Below are 17,943 nucleotides of genomic sequence, written 5' to 3' on the forward strand. Positions count from 1 at the left end.
AAAATCTGAGGCCTTGTCCACACCAATATGTTTTCATTCGATAACGCATCTTTTTCTCTCCGTTTTAGCTTTCCGTCCACACTGAGATGGTGTTTTTGTCAACTAAGAAAGAGCTTTTTGAAAAGCCTCTGTGTTTATAGTCAAAATTTCAAACTGGATGACCATGAAAACAGTGTTTTAGGCCAAACAGAGGTGGAAAACCAAAAGAAACTGCAGTTTCACCCAACACCCCAAAGCAAAAAGCTGTCGTGTACAGGTAACAAAGCTGTTGTCACCATGTTTTGACTGTTTGTGGGCAGGAATACAAAAATGCGGAAGTATAATCTAGTTTTCACAAAAGCCCTGGAGCTATCAAATGTTTTGCGTCATCTGGCAGACTTTTGCTGACAAATAAACATGAATTTCCCAGTTCAGGTAAGATGGAGAATGAAGTTCATTTGCATAGGCTATATCGGCATTGTACCAATACAAAGCGGGTTGAAAATTGGCGAAGTTAAAGGGTTAGTTCATCCAAAAATGAAAATTGTCATTAATTACTCACCCTCATGTCGTTCCAAACCTGTAAGACCTTTATTCATCTTTGAAACACAAATTAAGATATTTTTGATGAAAGCTGTTTTATGGAGTTTTTTTATCCCCCATAGGAAGCAACATAATTACCACATTCAAGGTCCAGAAAGGTAGTAAAGACAAAGTATTCTCATCACTTCATAACATTAAGGTTAAACCACTGTAGTCATGTTAACTATTTTAACAATGTCTTTACTACTTTTCTGGACTTTGAATGTGGTAATTACGTTGCTTTCTATAGGGGATAAAAAAAAAATCATCAAAAATATCTTAATTTGTGTTCCGAAGATGAACGAAGGTCTTATGGATGTGGAACGACATGAGGGTGAGTAATGACAGAAATTTGATTTTTGCATGAACTAACCCTTTAATGGTATGTCCAAAGTTGTGTGTCTTAAGAAGTACAATTCAGCTTATTTTAGTCCAAATGCATTGAATTAAAACAATATATACAAGATTTTACAACAATAGACTAACAGACCTTAATCATGGCAATAATCCACTACTTGCTAAAGAAAAAAAAAAAAAAAGCCCCAGCCCCCAAACTCCATTGATAGAGCTAATGTAGGGATACTCAAACAAACAGCAATTTTAAAAGGCCACAGGACCAATTTTACATTTCAGGGATAATTAAATGTTGTCTTTGCATATTAAGCTGGGATAGGAAATTATTTCAAGCTTTTTAATAAAAAAATAAACCTTTAAGGGCATGATGCATATTTGTACTGTTAAGTCTTTTCAGCAATATATGAAGTATAATCATCTGCACAGCACTAAGGCTGGAAAATATACCTATTTATTCATCTCCCTTTCTCAAATCATCACTGTGATCTGCGTTAATTAAAGAAATAAAACCCTCAAATAAATGAACTAACTGACAGTGCTAACCGCAAATGACCTTTATCATAACTGAATTAATTAAACTTTAACCCTGTGGCAAACCTAACGTGAATGTTTACTTTTCCCAGTAATTAACATGATCAGCTATATATACTGTAACTGCCTCCAAGTCATTCAATATCTTTCTTTAACAGATTTCTAAAGGATAAAAAATAAATGCTACACTTAGTGGATTTCACTCAGATCTGTTAAACTTTTCAGACCTTAATTACTTTGCCAGTGATATACAAGACCATAACAAGATCATAGAGAGTGCACACTGTACATGACTCTACCCTTACCTTTTGTAAGACCACTTCTGTCTTTAAGATCCACCGCATTTATATTCAGTTTTCTTTTGTTCTATACCTCTCACTTAACTCACTTGACCTCCAAATGCTCCAGCTTGATTCGGCTTTTAGTGGATCGTCTTTTTTCAGTTCCATTTTTCCCGGAAACTGTGAGCCTTTTCATTCATATTGCAATGTTCCTGCTACTATTAATGAATGTTCGTGTCTATGAGTGACACATGTTGGTTAATGAATCCATTCAATAGGGCTGGGGAGAGATAAGGTAGTGCTATTCTATCAGTGATCTTAAAAAAAAAAAAAAAAAAAAATTTTTTTTTTTTTTTTTTTTTTTAAAGAAAAAAAAAAACTTTTATTAAGCAAGGATGCATTTCAGTGATCAAAAGTGATAGCAAAGACATTTGTAATTTCTGGATTTCTGGGATTTACATTAATCAAAGACTCAAGAAAAAAAAAAGATAACTTCCTGTTTTCAAAAATGATAATAGGAAGAATTGCTTGAGCAGTAGGGTCAGCATATTAGAATCAAGGATCATGTGACACTAAAGACTGAAGAGTAATGATGCTGAAAATTCAGCTTTGCCATCATAGGAATAAATTACATTTTAAAATATATTAAAATTGAAAACATTTATTTTAAATTGTGATAATATTATGGTTTTTACTGTATTTTTAATCTAATAAATGCAGCCTTGGTGAGAAGAAGAGACTTCTTTCAAAAGCAATCTCACAGATCGCAAACTTTTGAATGGTATATAATATAATATAATATAATATAGTTTTCCTCTTTAGAGAAGAACTAAAATACATAAATACTTTAAAAACCTTGTACTTACTAAATATAAACATGCAGATCTGATGTTGACCACTAGGAGCAGTAGAGTTCTGTCTCTGAGAGCTGTCACATGAATGAGTCAAGTCTGCTTGTATGGGTCAAAGGGTCAAGGTTTGCCATGTTAACCATCCAGTTAACCATTCACCTGATTATAAAAAAGCCTTGTGACTAATAACTACAGAGCCACAGAAAAATTACCATATGAAACGCTGATGGCAACACAAACACACTTTTTACAGACTTCACAGGTGACTGAGCCCACACACTGAATTTCACATACCTGTTGCAGCATGAACTCAGCAGTGAATTGTAAGTTAATTACTTTAATCACATTTTATACCAGGTTGTAAACAATTTTACCAAATGTAAATGTAGTATAATAGCAGCACTGAATAAGACCATGCAGCCAGCAGTTAAATTGTACTAATGCTGTTTTTGCTCCATGCTGCTTGTGCACTACTTGTGAATTAAACAGCCAGAACAGCCCGTAGCAAACATGGGATTATTACACTATGCATAGCCAATTTGAGCATGTGCAGGGACGTGCATCCTAATGTGCACGAGCTTCTTTTTTTTGGAGGGTAACAATTTAATAGGATTTTTTAATATACAGTAAAACTATTTTTAAACTTAATTGGATTGTTCCTCATTCTAATTCAGCTCACTATATTCAGGCATTATGGGTGGTTTTGCCCTTCCTCTCTTTATAGTAGGAGCTTTACCTTTATGTTGGTGAAGAATCTCATCATCAAGTCAGTCAGCAGCTGGAACTAATGCATATGTTTCAGAAGGAGACCGTGCTCTTTTATACACTTCATAGAAATCTTGGAGAGAAGGAAGATCAGAGGGGTCTTGATCACCAACTTTGACTTGTTTAGTGGATTGTAAATTGTGCAGCACACTCCAGTCCTGAGGTACAGAGAATGACATTCAAGTATGAACTGAATAATAATAAAATGAATAAATGCAATTTAAAAAAGTAAAATTCACCGCCTACCCTGACCAAGACATGTTCTCAAATGAGTATGTGAGACTAACCTGATGGCTTCTGGTCATGATCCAACAGATAAAATATAATGTTAATAAGGAATGTGTGATAATGATACTGATGATAAAATAACACTAGAACTGAACTTAAAATTGAATGTAGTGCTCTGCTGTATTTTAGTGAAATAATGTGATTGTTTTGACATTTACATTATTTTATGTATTAATTTGCCTACTTATATTATACAGTATCTGCAAGTGGTGAGACTTGCTGATGAAAAGATTCCCATCATTTCCTTGCATGCTGGAAAAACTTCAGGTTCACTCTAAGGAAGATGGAAACATTTAAAGTCCTACTGAAATCAAAATGTAAGCTTTTTTTTTTTTTTTTTTAGCTTTTAGTATGAATAGAATAGCCTTAAGGTTATGAATAAGCTTGTGAGTTCCAAAACAATGACAAAATTCGCATAAGCGTTCAAAACTTAAGCTGCGTCCGAAATCGCTTACTGTTGAGTAGGTATTTGAATTTAAATTTACTTCACGACCGTTGAAAAAGTACGTTCTTTATAGTACGAATGCGTGTAGTATGAATGAATTCGGACATACTACATCTGCCATGTTGTTACTGTCACATGACCTACCAGTGTCAGTTACGTCCCTTCAACTCCATTCACAAATCCTCTCCCGTGGCCTCATGGGATAGTAAAGTGTCCATCGTATGCACACTTCAGAATCTCGCCGGAAGTAGTAAGGCCCTGTCCCAAATGGCACACTTCTATGCACTTTCGGTCTTGTGGACTTACAATGGCTGCCGTGTGCGCGTGTCCGTTAAGTCCACGAGACCGTAGGGTGTCCCATTTGTCATTTTTAGGCTTCAGAAGGGTGCTCGCAAGCGCCCCCTTTGCGGCCGATATGCGCCCTCGATGCGCACTTTTGCTGAGCCCGCACTGGTGCGAGCTCTGCGGCAGACTTCTTCCTGACAGTCAAAGCGACGTTACGTCACAAAAGTGCGGACTCGTAGGAAGGCCGTAAGTGTTTAGGGTGCCATTTGGGACAGGGCCTAAGTCATCTGGGTACTTTTAGCATACTGTTTTTCGCATACTATATAGTAAAGTATTCAATTTCGGACGCAGCGTTACTCTCTCACTTCCACTAAAATGGATCACAGATTTTCATGATAGCGCAGCGGACTTCAGCTTCTCATCAAATCTTCTGTCCAATCAAATGCTCTCTAGAATCTGAAGTCCTGCCCCCTCCTACACTATAAACAGCCGCTGAAGCTGCGGCTGAAATCGATCATTTGTTCACACATTTATTAGTATATATGGTGAATGGCACATAGTGCACTACATAGAGGATAGGGAACAATTCAGACAGCGTAAAATTTGCTTTCTATTGACGCGAATGAAGTCGCATTAGTGCCACGTGAACCGCCACAGCGAGAACACAGTCTGCTCCAGTCCAGAGACACGAGAGCACAGAGTGGATCATACGTGTGAGTCGGCACAGACCACAAAACGTTCGGACACCTTTGAATTCTACAAACAATGATATATTTTAAAGCAATATGGAGAAGAAACGGTTAGAGATTCTGAGGTTTTATGAGCTCAACGGCTCTGGACGAGTTGTGATCTAGGCAAAACGCTATTGGCTATTTTGAAAATGGGAGGAGCTTCTAGATATATCCCGCCCTGTCTTCCTGTTTCATTGGAAATTACGTCAACACAGTGAATAATGCTGTGCATTACAAGGCACTTCAGTGGGCCTTTAAGCATTGTACAGTCAACTTAGACTGCTCAATAAAAAATGAGTTGACCAGAATCCAGGGAAGCCACAGATAGAAAAGAGCTTAGAGAAATGCCTTCTAAGAACTGTGATGAACATGAAAAATGCATTTAGTTTTCTTCTCTTGACTAGGTTTCCTACAGGGATGTGCCAAAACATTGAGGGCGAATCTATTGAGGAGTCTTCACATGACTTCTGGACGACTTTTAAAATTCATATCCTGCCTCACTGCTGACCAGGTCCAGCAGCACTGGTTCCAAAAGCCGCGTGCCCTGGAGCGGTCGTTTGCTTGCCTGGCTGTGGTTAGTAAACAACATAATTGACCAGGGAACAATGCTGCATCCATACAAAACTGTATTTGTTGGGTCAAGACACTGCATTACGTTAAAAACAAAAACATTTAGCTTTTGCTTCATCAGATTTAAATACATGAATGCAGCTGAAAATCCAATAAAAAGCACAATAAGACTGATATTTTAGATAATAAAAATTAGTTTCAGCATAAAAAGCAAGCATTGCCACTAAATATCTATAGAGATACAAATACCATTCAAAATTTTGGAGTCAGTACGATTTTTGTCTCTTATGCTCACCAAGACTGAATTTATTTGATTAAAAATACAGTAAAACAGTTGTGAATTGTGAAATATTATTACAATTTAAAATCTGTTTTCTATATTAATATTCTATTTTAAAATGTAATTTATTCCTCTAATGGCAAAGCTGAATTTTCAGCATCATTACTCCAGTCTTCAGTGTCACATGATCCTTCAGAAATCATTCTAATATGCTGATTTGCTGCTCAAGATACATTTCATAACCGATGCTAAAAACATTTGTGCTGCTTAATATTTTTTGCAAAAAATCGTGATATAGGATTCCTTGATGAATAGAAACTTAAACAGCATTATAACATTACAAATGTCTTTACTGTCACTTTTGATCAAAATAATGCATCCTTCCTGAATAAAGAATTAGAAAAATTTAATGAAACAATAAAAAATGAACAGTAGTTTAACCAGTTTATCCCACTTCAGCATTTGTCCCCCATCCTGATGTTCATTTAACATTCACAATTTTTAATTAAGACTTGTTTCATGCAAATGCTATCAGTCACATACCAAGCCGCTGCCAGGAAGCCGACCAGCATCATAACGGACATCACTTGCACGTTCAGGCTCAAGGGAGCGTATTTCCATCAACACACTGGGCTCCCACTGCTCACGAGCTGCTTGAGACCGCATGGGCTGAACATTAGTTGTCAACATGAACTCAGTGTTGCTCATTGAATTAATATTCAAAATTAGTCGGCCTAAGCGAAAATCTCATCAACGTGTCACGAGCATGATTATAAATTACTCACTGATTGACAGTTCGAGCTTTTAATTATGCAAATCAAATTTTACACAGGGTTTTCAGTGAATTCAGCAGATATTAAGCTGTAGAATTTATTCACACTGCATACACGATGGGGACATTTCCTTAACCACGTTCTTCCCCTTCAAAAATGTAGAACCAGGATTTGGGTATTACATGGTCAGTATTCCTTGGGCGCTATACTGGACAGTGTCCGGTTTAATGCATTACTAAGTAATTAATTACTGTAATTTGATTACTTTCACCTTGAAAAGTTAAAATAAAGGATTACTCTTAATGTTTCGGTAATGCAATTGCTTTAAATACTGTACAGACCAGGGGTGTCCAAACTCAGTCCTGGAGGGCCACTGTCCTGCAGAGTTTAGCTCCAACTTGCCTCAACACACCTGCCTGAAAGTTTCTAGTATGCCTAATTAGACCTTGATTAGCTGGTTCAGGTGTGTTTAATTGGGGTTGCAGCTAAAGTCTGCAGGACAGTGGGCCTCCAGGACTGAGTTTGGACACCCCTGGTATAGACTATAGAACAATTCCATATAAAACAATGGATTTAACATCAAAATTTAACGTCTAATGATAAAATGTATGTTTTTAATGTAACCTTCTCCCTTTAAATACTTCAGTGGTCAGTTCAAGAATAATTTATGCAGTTTTATATTATTTATTTGAATTAAAAGAGCAGTTTCATGTCTATCCTTGAATTGTTCAACTGGTCGAGGTTGATATGGGATTTAGAAAGTAATAAGTAATGCAGTACTTTTTCAGAGAGAGTAATCTGTACAGTAATCTAATTACACTGTTGAAGATGTAATTAGTAGTAATTAGTTACTTTTTTAGAGTAACCTACCCAACACTGCTACTGGATTATAATTCTTATCCACATGTGTTGTATTTTCTTTAGACACATTTAGAGTTGTCTTTTTTTTTTTAGTCTTGGGAGTCTTGGGAAATTCAGACTCTTTCATGGCACATTTTTGAGACAGGTATGTCTTAAATTTTCCCAAACGGTGTAAACTTCAATTCAAATTTAAATGAGCCTTAATCTGATTTCACAGTACATACAGATGAGGGCAGTATTGTGTAGAGGATGCACTGTCCAAGAGAAAGATCAGATTTCAAAGCACTAATGCACTCTTCATAACGGGGCAGCATGACATTAACACAAGGCTTTTCTGTTCTCGAGTCGAGAGGAATCAAACCCTTTGAGTTCTCTCATAGATGGCATTAAAAATTGTGCCTTCGGCTAAAATTGTAATCCTTTCAGCAAGTGATAAGAATGTACTCTCAGATAATTTTAACACATTTTATGCTTAAAATCCATGTGGCAGTATTCCACAGATTTCCCTCCAAAATCTGTGCAAAAAACAAGCCACGGATTCTGTCTGTATCAACAGCTACAGAAAACAGAAGCTCTTAAGGCCCATTCACACCAAAAAAGACAACTATAACACATAATTTTGTTCTGTTTATTACACTGTAAAAAATTATTTTCATGATTTATCATAACATTTTTTCTTTTGTCCAATCAACTTAGATAATTAATGTAGTTCAGATAACATAATATTTTGAGTTTTTGTTGATTAAACAAATCGCCTTCATTGTATTAACTCAAATTTTTAATTTAAATGAACTCAAAATTTTAAGGCAACCAGGTAACACTTTTTTAAGTTAAACCAACAATTCGTTTTTACAGTGTATAAGCAGGATAAATTCTGATTGGCTGTCAAAGTTTTTATCATTCATCAGCTGGAAAAAAATAATTGTCAAAGTGATTGCAACAATATTGTTTTTCTGTGCCATTATCGTTATAGGTGTGGTGTGGATAATTTTTAAAACTATATCTTTATCATTATAGTTATTGCCCTTGGTGTGAACAAAGTTCTGTGAAACATGTTAATCTATAATTTAAATATCACTCAGCTGAAACCACTAAACCAGGAGTTATCAAAATATATATAGCCTATAAAGATTTATAGGACAATCTCTGTGGAAAATATTTACCATTGTCTCTTTTTTTCTATAGCCTAGCTGTCGATAGAACCTATAGAAAATAATTGGGATTTATCCAATAATTTTCAAACATTCTTTAGAATGAAATGTCAAATTTAGTCAATTTTAACTATGTATTCACACTTCCCATATATTTTAAGGCTGTGAGTGACACATCAAGTCGATGTAAAAGAACTAGCAGCGACGACTGCATTGTCGCTTCGCGTCGGCTGCGTATCGGCCAAAATGCACTTGAACGCTTCAAATCGACTACAGTCAACTGCCAATTAGCACATTGGTTCTGCGCCTGCGTCTAAGAAAATAACTGTCTATATCAGCAGGTATCAATAGTCTATATTCATCACTCAAAAAGAGTAACCTAAACTAGAACTGCAGATATACAAACCGTAAACAAAGCAGAGCTTGCATGCCATTTTAAATATCAATCATGCAGATCACTTTCTTCACTCTCAGAAAACAGGAACAAAAGCTGTAACTGGGGCAGTATTTTTTTCAAAATGTACACTTTTGTACTTAAAAGGTGCATATTGGTGCCTTAAAGGTACCTAAAGTGTACCTTTTGAAAAGGTACCACCCCAATGACAGCTTTTGTAGGCCCTATACCTTTTTTTTTTCTGAGAATGTTCATTCCAGGTGGCTCATGTTGTTATGAAATAAAAATAAAATACAGCTAAAAAAAGAATCTGTGCAAATTGCCTCTGGAATACTAAAGAAGTGAAGTTCAAGACAAGTTAACATTTGCAAGTAGACACTGTCACAATTAGTAATGAATCCATTCTTTTATATAGGATATGCAATGCTAATGAGGTATAATTCTAAAGAAATATGACCTTGCATTGCAGTCCCATTGTCTATAAAAAGTGCTGTATCTACATTCAGATGATACCCACAGTAATGAATCTGGAAGTGGAATCCAGCGTCCATACATCACACCAGGTGTGCCAATATTACAATCCATCCAGACAGCCTTCTCTTTTGAATGCGTTCCCATTTATCCCACTTTGGCATGCAACATCTGCAATGTTGAAAGTGTAACACCCTAAAAGTGAGGAAACCAGGAGAAGAATCATTCAAGAAAAGAATAAAAACATTATTAAAGTTATAACGTCTCATTCCAGGCTATAATTGAGAGTCACGAGGCAGAACGAGGCAGAATAAAGAGTCGTAAAGCCTTAATTTTGTAATATTGTGGCAATTACTGAGAAAAGCTATGATGGAAACAGCAATCTGATTGTCTTAGATGATGGATGGGCTTATTTCAGAGTGATCTAGATTGTGGTAAACCTATGATTAAAACCTAAAGCGTGTAAAGAGACTTTTTTTTTTTTAACAAAAGACCAATATGAACAGCCCACCTCTGGTATGACTTTCTTTGATGAATAATAATGTGCTCCTGATTTTTTTTCAGTCATTCATTCATGTGATTCTTTATAAGATTTTTCTGAGGACAATGTTATAGCTCCAAACATAAATCTATGGTTTGCATGCACAGAAAACCACTGCTCCTGTAATGCATTCGAGAAAACACAATAACCCATTCAGGGAAACATCCTCTGTATCTTACGCAGCAGAAAGCAGCCAGGATAGATTGTCTCTGCAATTGTAATTAATCCTAAGGGAAACATTTGGGGGGTGCTGTACTTCCAATTATCACACTTAATTTAGCCTAGGGAATCTAATTTGGGAAATCTATTTACAGAGATGTACAGAATCCCACACTCTCCACAAAGGGAAATCCAGCACCTCCAATGAAAAAGTGACTTTGAAAGAGTCATGAAAGCACAGCCAACTGTTATTAGCTCCTGACAAAGTACCAGTCATTCATGCATTTTCAATATAAAGTTCATGCTGAATAGAGCTGCAGTGAATTAGCTTGAGGCATTTTTAAACAGGGTCTTCCAATAAAAGCAACTAGGGCTTTCAAAATGGTAATACCTCAACATTTCTACATTATTTTGGTTTTAAAAATATCTACCCTAACTGGGGAGGTGGTATTGTGAATCGAGAATGTATTACCTGTCATGTAATACAGCATATTGTTATTTATTTTAAAATGGCACAGAGCTGTCAGTCTTTTTTCTCTTTATATTGTGCTATTTTAGAGTCGTAAAAGCATGTTTAGTTTGTGCTAAGCTTTATTTTTCTCTTGTGTTTGTATCCTGGACAACTATGACAGATGCGCCTTCAAGGAAAACTACATAAAATGTTCCTTCATGGAAACACAGCATATTCTGTTGTATTATACTCTATGCTGCTCTATTGCATCATGCTGCAGGAAATACAATACACAGAAGCAAATGCGATTGTAGACTTATAACAGAATAACACTGAAATTGTTGAAATCATACAGTGATTAACATACATCAAACTAAAATGGTAATACAATTCCCAAACACAAATTCTTAATCTCTTTGTTTGGGAGAGCTCCCAGATAGCATGTGGTAATCGTGCTGAAATCTGCGGCACTTGAGGCTCACACTCTATACTGGCATGCATTATCAGAGCCGAGTGCAGCTCACAAATGGCTGCATCATGTTTTTAAGTAATGCACTGGGCAGGATTAGGTTCAGAGTAGCTGGGCCAAATCTACGGAGACCCTAAAGGGACATGGTGGTGGGGAAAAAAATATGAGATTGGAGGAAATATTATATTTAAATGCTTTTGCGTTCTCTTACAAATGTTTGCGTTCCCCTAAGAAACTGTGCTTAAAGTTTTTTGGGGGAACGCAATAGTTTTTGCGAGGGAACGCATACGTTTTGCGGGTTAACACAAAGTTTCTTAGGGGAACGCAAATGTTTTGTGAGTCAACGCAGTTTCTTGGGGGAAGGCAAAAGTTTTAAAATATGTTTTTCCTCTTAAGGGGCTCTGTACAAATCTGAAATTTGGGCCCTGCCCCAAATTTAACCCTAAGCCCTCGCAAACTTCCTCCGAGTCCACACTTTTGCCGCTTTGATTGTCAGGTAGAAGTCTGCAGCAGAGCTCGCGGGCTTGGCAAAAGTGCACATCAAGGGCACATATCGCCATAAAGGGGGCGCTCGCTAGCACCCTTCTGAAACGTAAAATGACAAATGGGACACTCTATGGACTTGTGGACTTAACAGGCACACGTACGCGGTGGCCATTGTAAGCAGTGTTGCCAAGTCTACAGTTTTCCCCGCGGAATTGGGAACTTTAACACTGTTGCCGCGGGTTGTAGCACCCCAAAATAACATAATATTTAGCCCCTGAAATGTGAATTTTACCAGGGGAACCCCGACAAAAACGTGGATTTTACCCCCTGGAACATGATTTTTACTGGGGACCCCCCCTGAAATGCGATTGGGCTAGTTTTAAGTAGCAATTGGGCGGGTTTTGTTGTGAAAACCTGACAACCCTGATCGTAAGTCCACAAGTCTGCAAGTGCACATTAAGTGTGGCATTTAGGACAGGGCCTTGGTCCAAGTTGTAAATTGTGTCAACACAATGAAGAATACCAATGAAGATTTTTTTTCTACTGCAGTAGTTTTGATTTATACTTGCCTTTTCAATTCTTTCAAAGGTCTCAACACATTTTTTAAATGAATTTTATACAGTGGTTATTGGCGTGGGAGGAAAAAAAAAAACGGAAATAAAAAAAAATTAAGATTAAGATTAGTTAATAAGTAAAATTGCATGGCTTTATCACTAATAAATACATAAATACATATCAGCTATAAATTATATTGGAGATATCAATTACATACAGAGTCATGTTTGAGTTCTGGTCCAAAGTTCAACTACAACTTGCCCAAAGTTTATTCCTTCTCAGTTAATGTTTACACACCAGCAAACCTGCTCTTCCACTTTCTCTCCACTCTACTGCATCTGGTAAAACAAAAGCATTTTCCCTCTGTCTATGAAATATCTCTGAAAATGGAGAATGGATATTAGTCTACTAGCAATTTTGCTGTAAACAGTGCCTGAAGGATTGCTTGTTAATTCTGCTGGGAGAAGGTGAGACATTCTATTCCTCATTATCATATTTTTCATAGTAAGAGATTTCAAAGAGCTTTGTATGGTGGCTTCATTTCAAAAGCTCAACACAAACTGTTAAAGAGGTATGTTTTATGTACATTGCCATATTCTCTGGTATGCTTTTCATTTCTGGTAATCGCATAATAAATCGACATTGTATGCCATAGCGGAATTAAATGAAAGAAATGCATAGCTTCATAGTATTTATTTCAGAAATTCAGCTAATGAAGAGAGCAATAAATTAGTGTTCAGGCACATCAATGTTTGCGTATTTGAGGGGGAAAATCGCAATGTAATTGCTCTGTATTTTGGTTTTATTTTCAGGAAGAAACAACATTTTGTGTTTTCTAAAAACAGGACCAATGGCAATCGAAAAGGGTACGTAATACATAACACAAAAGGAATTACAAACTCAATACTCAAGCATTTTTGGTAATTCTTGAATTTAAGAACTCAACAAAAAATTCAGCCGTTGAATAAGGATAAAAAATGAATAGTTACAGCAAGCAACATGCTAGTGGTACAAAAATAATGACTAAATGCTTCAGCTTTACAGCACTATCTGAGAGTCCTCCACCTATTATTAACATTTAATCCATTATTCTTTCTCAGTTTGAATGAAACAGGGACTTTGTCCCTTCAGATAAACCCATGAAAAATCGTCTTCTGCACATTTATTGCACAGTATTTAGTCATTGGTCTTATCTACATTTATGCAACCTGCTTCACCCACATGTCAACATCATTGTGCTGCTCATGATTGAAAACAAATTGGTAGACCTCACCCTGAAAACAAAATACTGGCCAACAAATAGGTTGGGAGTTATTATTCCTTGTAGTAGTAAAAGGCATAAATCATTGTGTTTTATTGAAGATAACACAAATATGTGTTATGAAAATTCAAATTTAAAGTTAAAGAAAAATCTACAACAGTATAAATGACAGCTTTTTAACTTCGTTTCATTTCTAGTGACGAATATTCCCTCTGATAATGTGTATGCTTATGCATTATCAAAAACCCTCACAAAGGTTTCTTCTCCTGTGACGGTGGGTCTGTATTCAGAATGTCACAACAGGATCAACATGGTGCTCAAGAACATTGAGGGTAAGTGTGCACACTTTTTTTCAAAACAACTTAAAATGACTGACCCTACAAATCCTTCCAGATGTTCTCCAAGTCTTGGAGATTTTGATGTTTCTGCCTCTTTATCTCCCATTTGTAGTGCATATGAATCAAGAGGCAAAAAGAAGAGAAGAGAAGTACGCTAAGGAACCAAAGCCTCGCTCAATAACACCATCTGTTTCTGACCTGCTCTCTCTGATCTTTCGGCTCCTCTTCTATCGGCCTGTGTGGACGGAGCAGAACCAGAACATGAAAAACATTCGGTATCTGTTCGTGAGGTTCAGTGCGTGGCATTTTGCAGGAAGTGACCTGCTCTGGGCTGCACTGGTAATGCAGCTGTGCAAGGCTCTTCAGAACAGCTTTGGTAAGCTCCAGCTGGGCCTTTTCCGGATCGCCCAACACGACGAAGAGAAAGATGCAGGGAAGAAGAAGATTGAGGATATTCCAAAGAACTGGAGGTCCAAAAAGTTGGCCTGCATCCCCATTTGGGCACTAATACTGATGGGATTCATTGCTTCACTCCTTATTCTGGTTCCTCTCATCATACTTGGTTTTCCTAATCTGAAGGACCACGAAGAAGGAGAAAAAGTTGAGTCATCAAGTGAGTATGGTGTGCTGGAAGGTTTTGCCATCGCTGTACTTGGTGTTCCTGCAGTTGGAGCACTACGATTCATATTATTATTGTTGAAGAACCTCATCTTCAACCAGGACCTTACAATTAGACAAAGGCTGGACAACAAGAAGGTAAGTCAGCAGCTGGGACTAATGCATGAAGTTCGTAAGGAAATGAGACTGCTGTGCTGCTTCATTTACTTCATGGAGATCTTTGAAAGGAGGAGGATCAGGGTGGTGTTGGAGATCACCAACTTGGATCGATGCACACCGAAGAAAATTGTAGGTGTTTTGGATGCCATCAACATTCTTCTATCTGATGAAGAGAGTCCCTTCATTTCTGTGCTGGCTGTTGATCCAGAAGTCCTGGTTAGGCAAGTCCAACAGGCAGAAGACTGTCTAAACAAAAGAGACTCTGCATATGACTTTCTAGATCGTATAATCACACTGCCCTTCACCGTACCTCCATTATCTGATACATCAAAGTCCAGCGTCTTTGAAAACATTGTCCGTGGTCAGTCTGAGAACCCTGAAGACATTCCTGTTAAAGAGACTACAGCATCTGCTTTAAAAGGACACGGGACATCGATCTCTTTTGAAGATGAGTGTTCTGCAAAGTCCAGTGAGACTAAAGAAGATCAAGTCATCCCTTTGATTTCAAAAAAGGGAAACTTTGAAACCTTTGCTGTAGCAGAACTTAATCTAAATGAAGTGGATAGGTTAATTGAGTCTGCATTTTCTTGCATCTTCTCAAGAGATAAAAGCAAACTTCAGTCATATATATCTGGTGACACCATGTCAATGAGACGAGTGATTAACTCAATTCGAGTAACTATTATGATTATGGAGACCCAGAAATTGGAGCCTCCCCCTCCAGAGAAAATAGCAGCGTGGGTGGTTTTGGTGGACCGCTGGCCTTGCAGATTAAGTTGGATTATTCAATGTGTTGAAGATGACCAACAGAGTGACGAGATAGATGGATCATTCTGTGCTGCTGATAATACCAAGACACTATGGGAAGTGTTCAATTACAATAGTCTGGAGCTCTGCATCATTGGATATGAGGTGGAGAACTTTCTGGAAAGCGATGGAGACCCTGAGCTGTTTGAGATTTTCCTTAGGAAAGACTTCAAGTTCACTGTAGGGGAGATGGAAATGTTTAAGCTTTGCACAGTGAACTTAAATTACTCTATGAAGAATGAGCTGGCCAGAGTTCGTGGGAGCCGCAGACTGAACAAAGCAGGGAGAAATGCTTTCCAGTCCCTATCATCACGAACTGTGATGAACATGAAAACTGAAGATATTTGTCAAGAGGTTTGTAAGAAAAAAAGTCAGTTTTGACATAGCACTCTTTACACTATATATATTATGTATATTCAAAAGTTTGGGGTTGGTAAGATTTTTTTTTAATGATTGCTTAATGAAAGTCTCTTATGCTGCATTATATTTTAATATATTTCAAAATGTAATTTACTCCTGTGATGGAAAAGCTGAATTTACTGGAAAAGCCATTACTCCAGTCTTCTGTGGCACAAAATCCCTCAGAAATCATTCTAATATGCTGATTTGGCGCTTGAAAAAATATGTCTTCTTAATATTATACCCCTAACTTTTGTATATATGCTGGATACAGTATGCATTTTCCAAATGGATACAGTATGCAGAAAATGTTTCCAAATTTATATGGTCTTTTATATATAGTAAATATGTGCTTTGTTCCTTTTTAGTTGACAAAACTAAGCTTCCCAGAGAAATACCTTGAAACGGTAAGGAACAATTTCATAGATGGCAGAACGATCCTCTTTGGTGATCCCAAAGACCTTAGGCAAGTCCTGCAAATGACTCTGGGAGAATGGACGACTTTTAAAATTCATTTCCTAGGTGTCATGCCTCCTAGTCAGCCATCTCTGGCAAAAACTCGTCAAGACGCCACCAACCCTGGAGTGGTCATATGCTCATCTGGCCATGGCAAGTAAGCAGTACAGCTGACCTTGAGGTTTGCATCACTGCATTTTTCCTCCAGTGTATGCATTCAGTCGACTAAGATTGTTTCAGGAAACAATACTGTATACAAATTCCTTACGGTGAAGCAAAAATAAGACTGTAAATGTACACCAGTGAATCAGACTACTCAACAAATGATGATACTTAAAAATAGAGCTTTGTTATGCAGAAAACTCTTTCAGTATTCAAACAGATCAAATTTGTAAGATGCATTATTTATAACAGGAATAAGAAGTTTTATTTTGCCTAACTATTAAGATTTTGCTAAATTAAGCTATTCCTGAATGTAATTTCTGTATGAATATAAAATAAAAAAACAAAGGGAAACAGTATTTTACAAACTCATTTTCTCCAAAAACATGAAAAAAGGCTCAGCTAGTCTGTACTTATTCCCACACATCCATACCTGAGACACACCAGGCCCAATAATAACACCATTCATCAGGTTAATACTGTCTGACCAGCAATACGATCTGTGAAGGAAAAAGAAATATAATCACACAAGGCTTTGGACTTTATAGCTCCAAAGTTTGTGTTTGGTAAATTATTAGGTTTCTGTGCAACAAAACTAAAAAAAAAAATTGCAAAACTATTGACTTTTTCAAGCTGGTTTCCTGAACACTACACCAGTCTGCCATTGGTTAAACAAACTCATGCTATTGGTTGAGCCAATGTTACTGCAAATAGTTTTCTCTGCATATTACTTTTTTTTTTTTTTAGAATGAAAAAAAATATATATTAAGAGGAGACATTAAAGGGTTAGTTCACCCAAAACTAAAATTTCTGTCATTAATTACTCACCCTCATAACCCGTAAGACCTTCGTTCATCTTCAGAACACAAATTAAGATATTTTGATGAAATCCGAGAGTTTTTTTTATCCTCCATTGAAAGCAGCGAAATTACCACATTTTAGGTCCAGAAAAGTAGTAAAGACAACGTTAAAGTAGTCGACGTGACTACAGTGGTTCACCCTTAATGTTATGAAGTGATGAGAGTACTTTTTGTGCGCAAAAACAAAACAAAAACAATGACTTTATTCAACAAATTCGCAATTCTGCTACGCTGTTTACGTTCAGCACTTTCAGGTTCTACGTCAGAACACCGATTCCTTATTGGCCAGCTCCTGCATCAGCATCACACGCATGCGCCGTGCTGCTCATGTGACCAGCATCAGCCAATACTGAGCCGGCATTCGGATGTAAACATGGAAGCTCTGCAACGTAAATAGCGTAGCAGAATGACAGGGAGAGACGAATTTGTTGAATAAAGTCGTAATTTTTGTTTTGTTTTCACACACAAAAAGTATTCTCGTCGCTTCATAACATTAAGGTTGAACCACTGTAGTCACATTGACTATTTTAACAATGTTTTTACTACTTTTCTGGACCTCGAATATGGTAATTTCATTGCTTTTAATGGAGGATTAAAAAACCTCTCGGATTTCATCAAAATATCTTAATT

At 36.9% G+C, this 17,943-nt stretch overlaps 1 protein-coding gene across 3 annotated transcripts; it reads left to right on the plus strand.

Moving 5' to 3' along the window:
- Positions 1-9,315: 9,315 nt before the first annotated feature.
- Positions 9,316-17,315, plus strand: nkpd1 (NTPase, KAP family P-loop domain containing 1). Of its 3 annotated transcripts, none has more exons than XM_051912515.1 (5): positions 9,316-12,720; positions 13,066-13,119; positions 13,771-13,846; positions 13,965-15,790; positions 16,204-17,315. In XM_051912515.1, exons 3-5 carry the CDS (start codon positions 13,825-13,827, stop codon positions 16,450-16,452), a joined length of 2,097 nt encoding a protein of 698 aa, XP_051768475.1. In that variant the 5' UTR covers positions 9,316-12,720; positions 13,066-13,119; positions 13,771-13,824; the 3' UTR covers positions 16,453-17,315. The 3 variants fall into 3 exon arrangements, with proteins under 3 accessions (XP_051768475.1, XP_051768473.1, XP_051768474.1); XM_051912513.1 differs by having other exon boundaries at positions 13,712-13,846; positions 16,204-17,314; XM_051912514.1 differs by having other exon boundaries at positions 9,316-13,119.
- Positions 17,316-17,943: the final 628 nt, after the last annotated feature.

The sequence above is a fragment of the Ctenopharyngodon idella genome, chromosome 11 (genome assembly GCF_019924925.1).
Source record: "Ctenopharyngodon idella isolate HZGC_01 chromosome 11, HZGC01, whole genome shotgun sequence".
In the NCBI taxonomy this organism is placed as follows: Eukaryota; Metazoa; Chordata; class Actinopteri; order Cypriniformes; family Xenocyprididae; genus Ctenopharyngodon; species Ctenopharyngodon idella.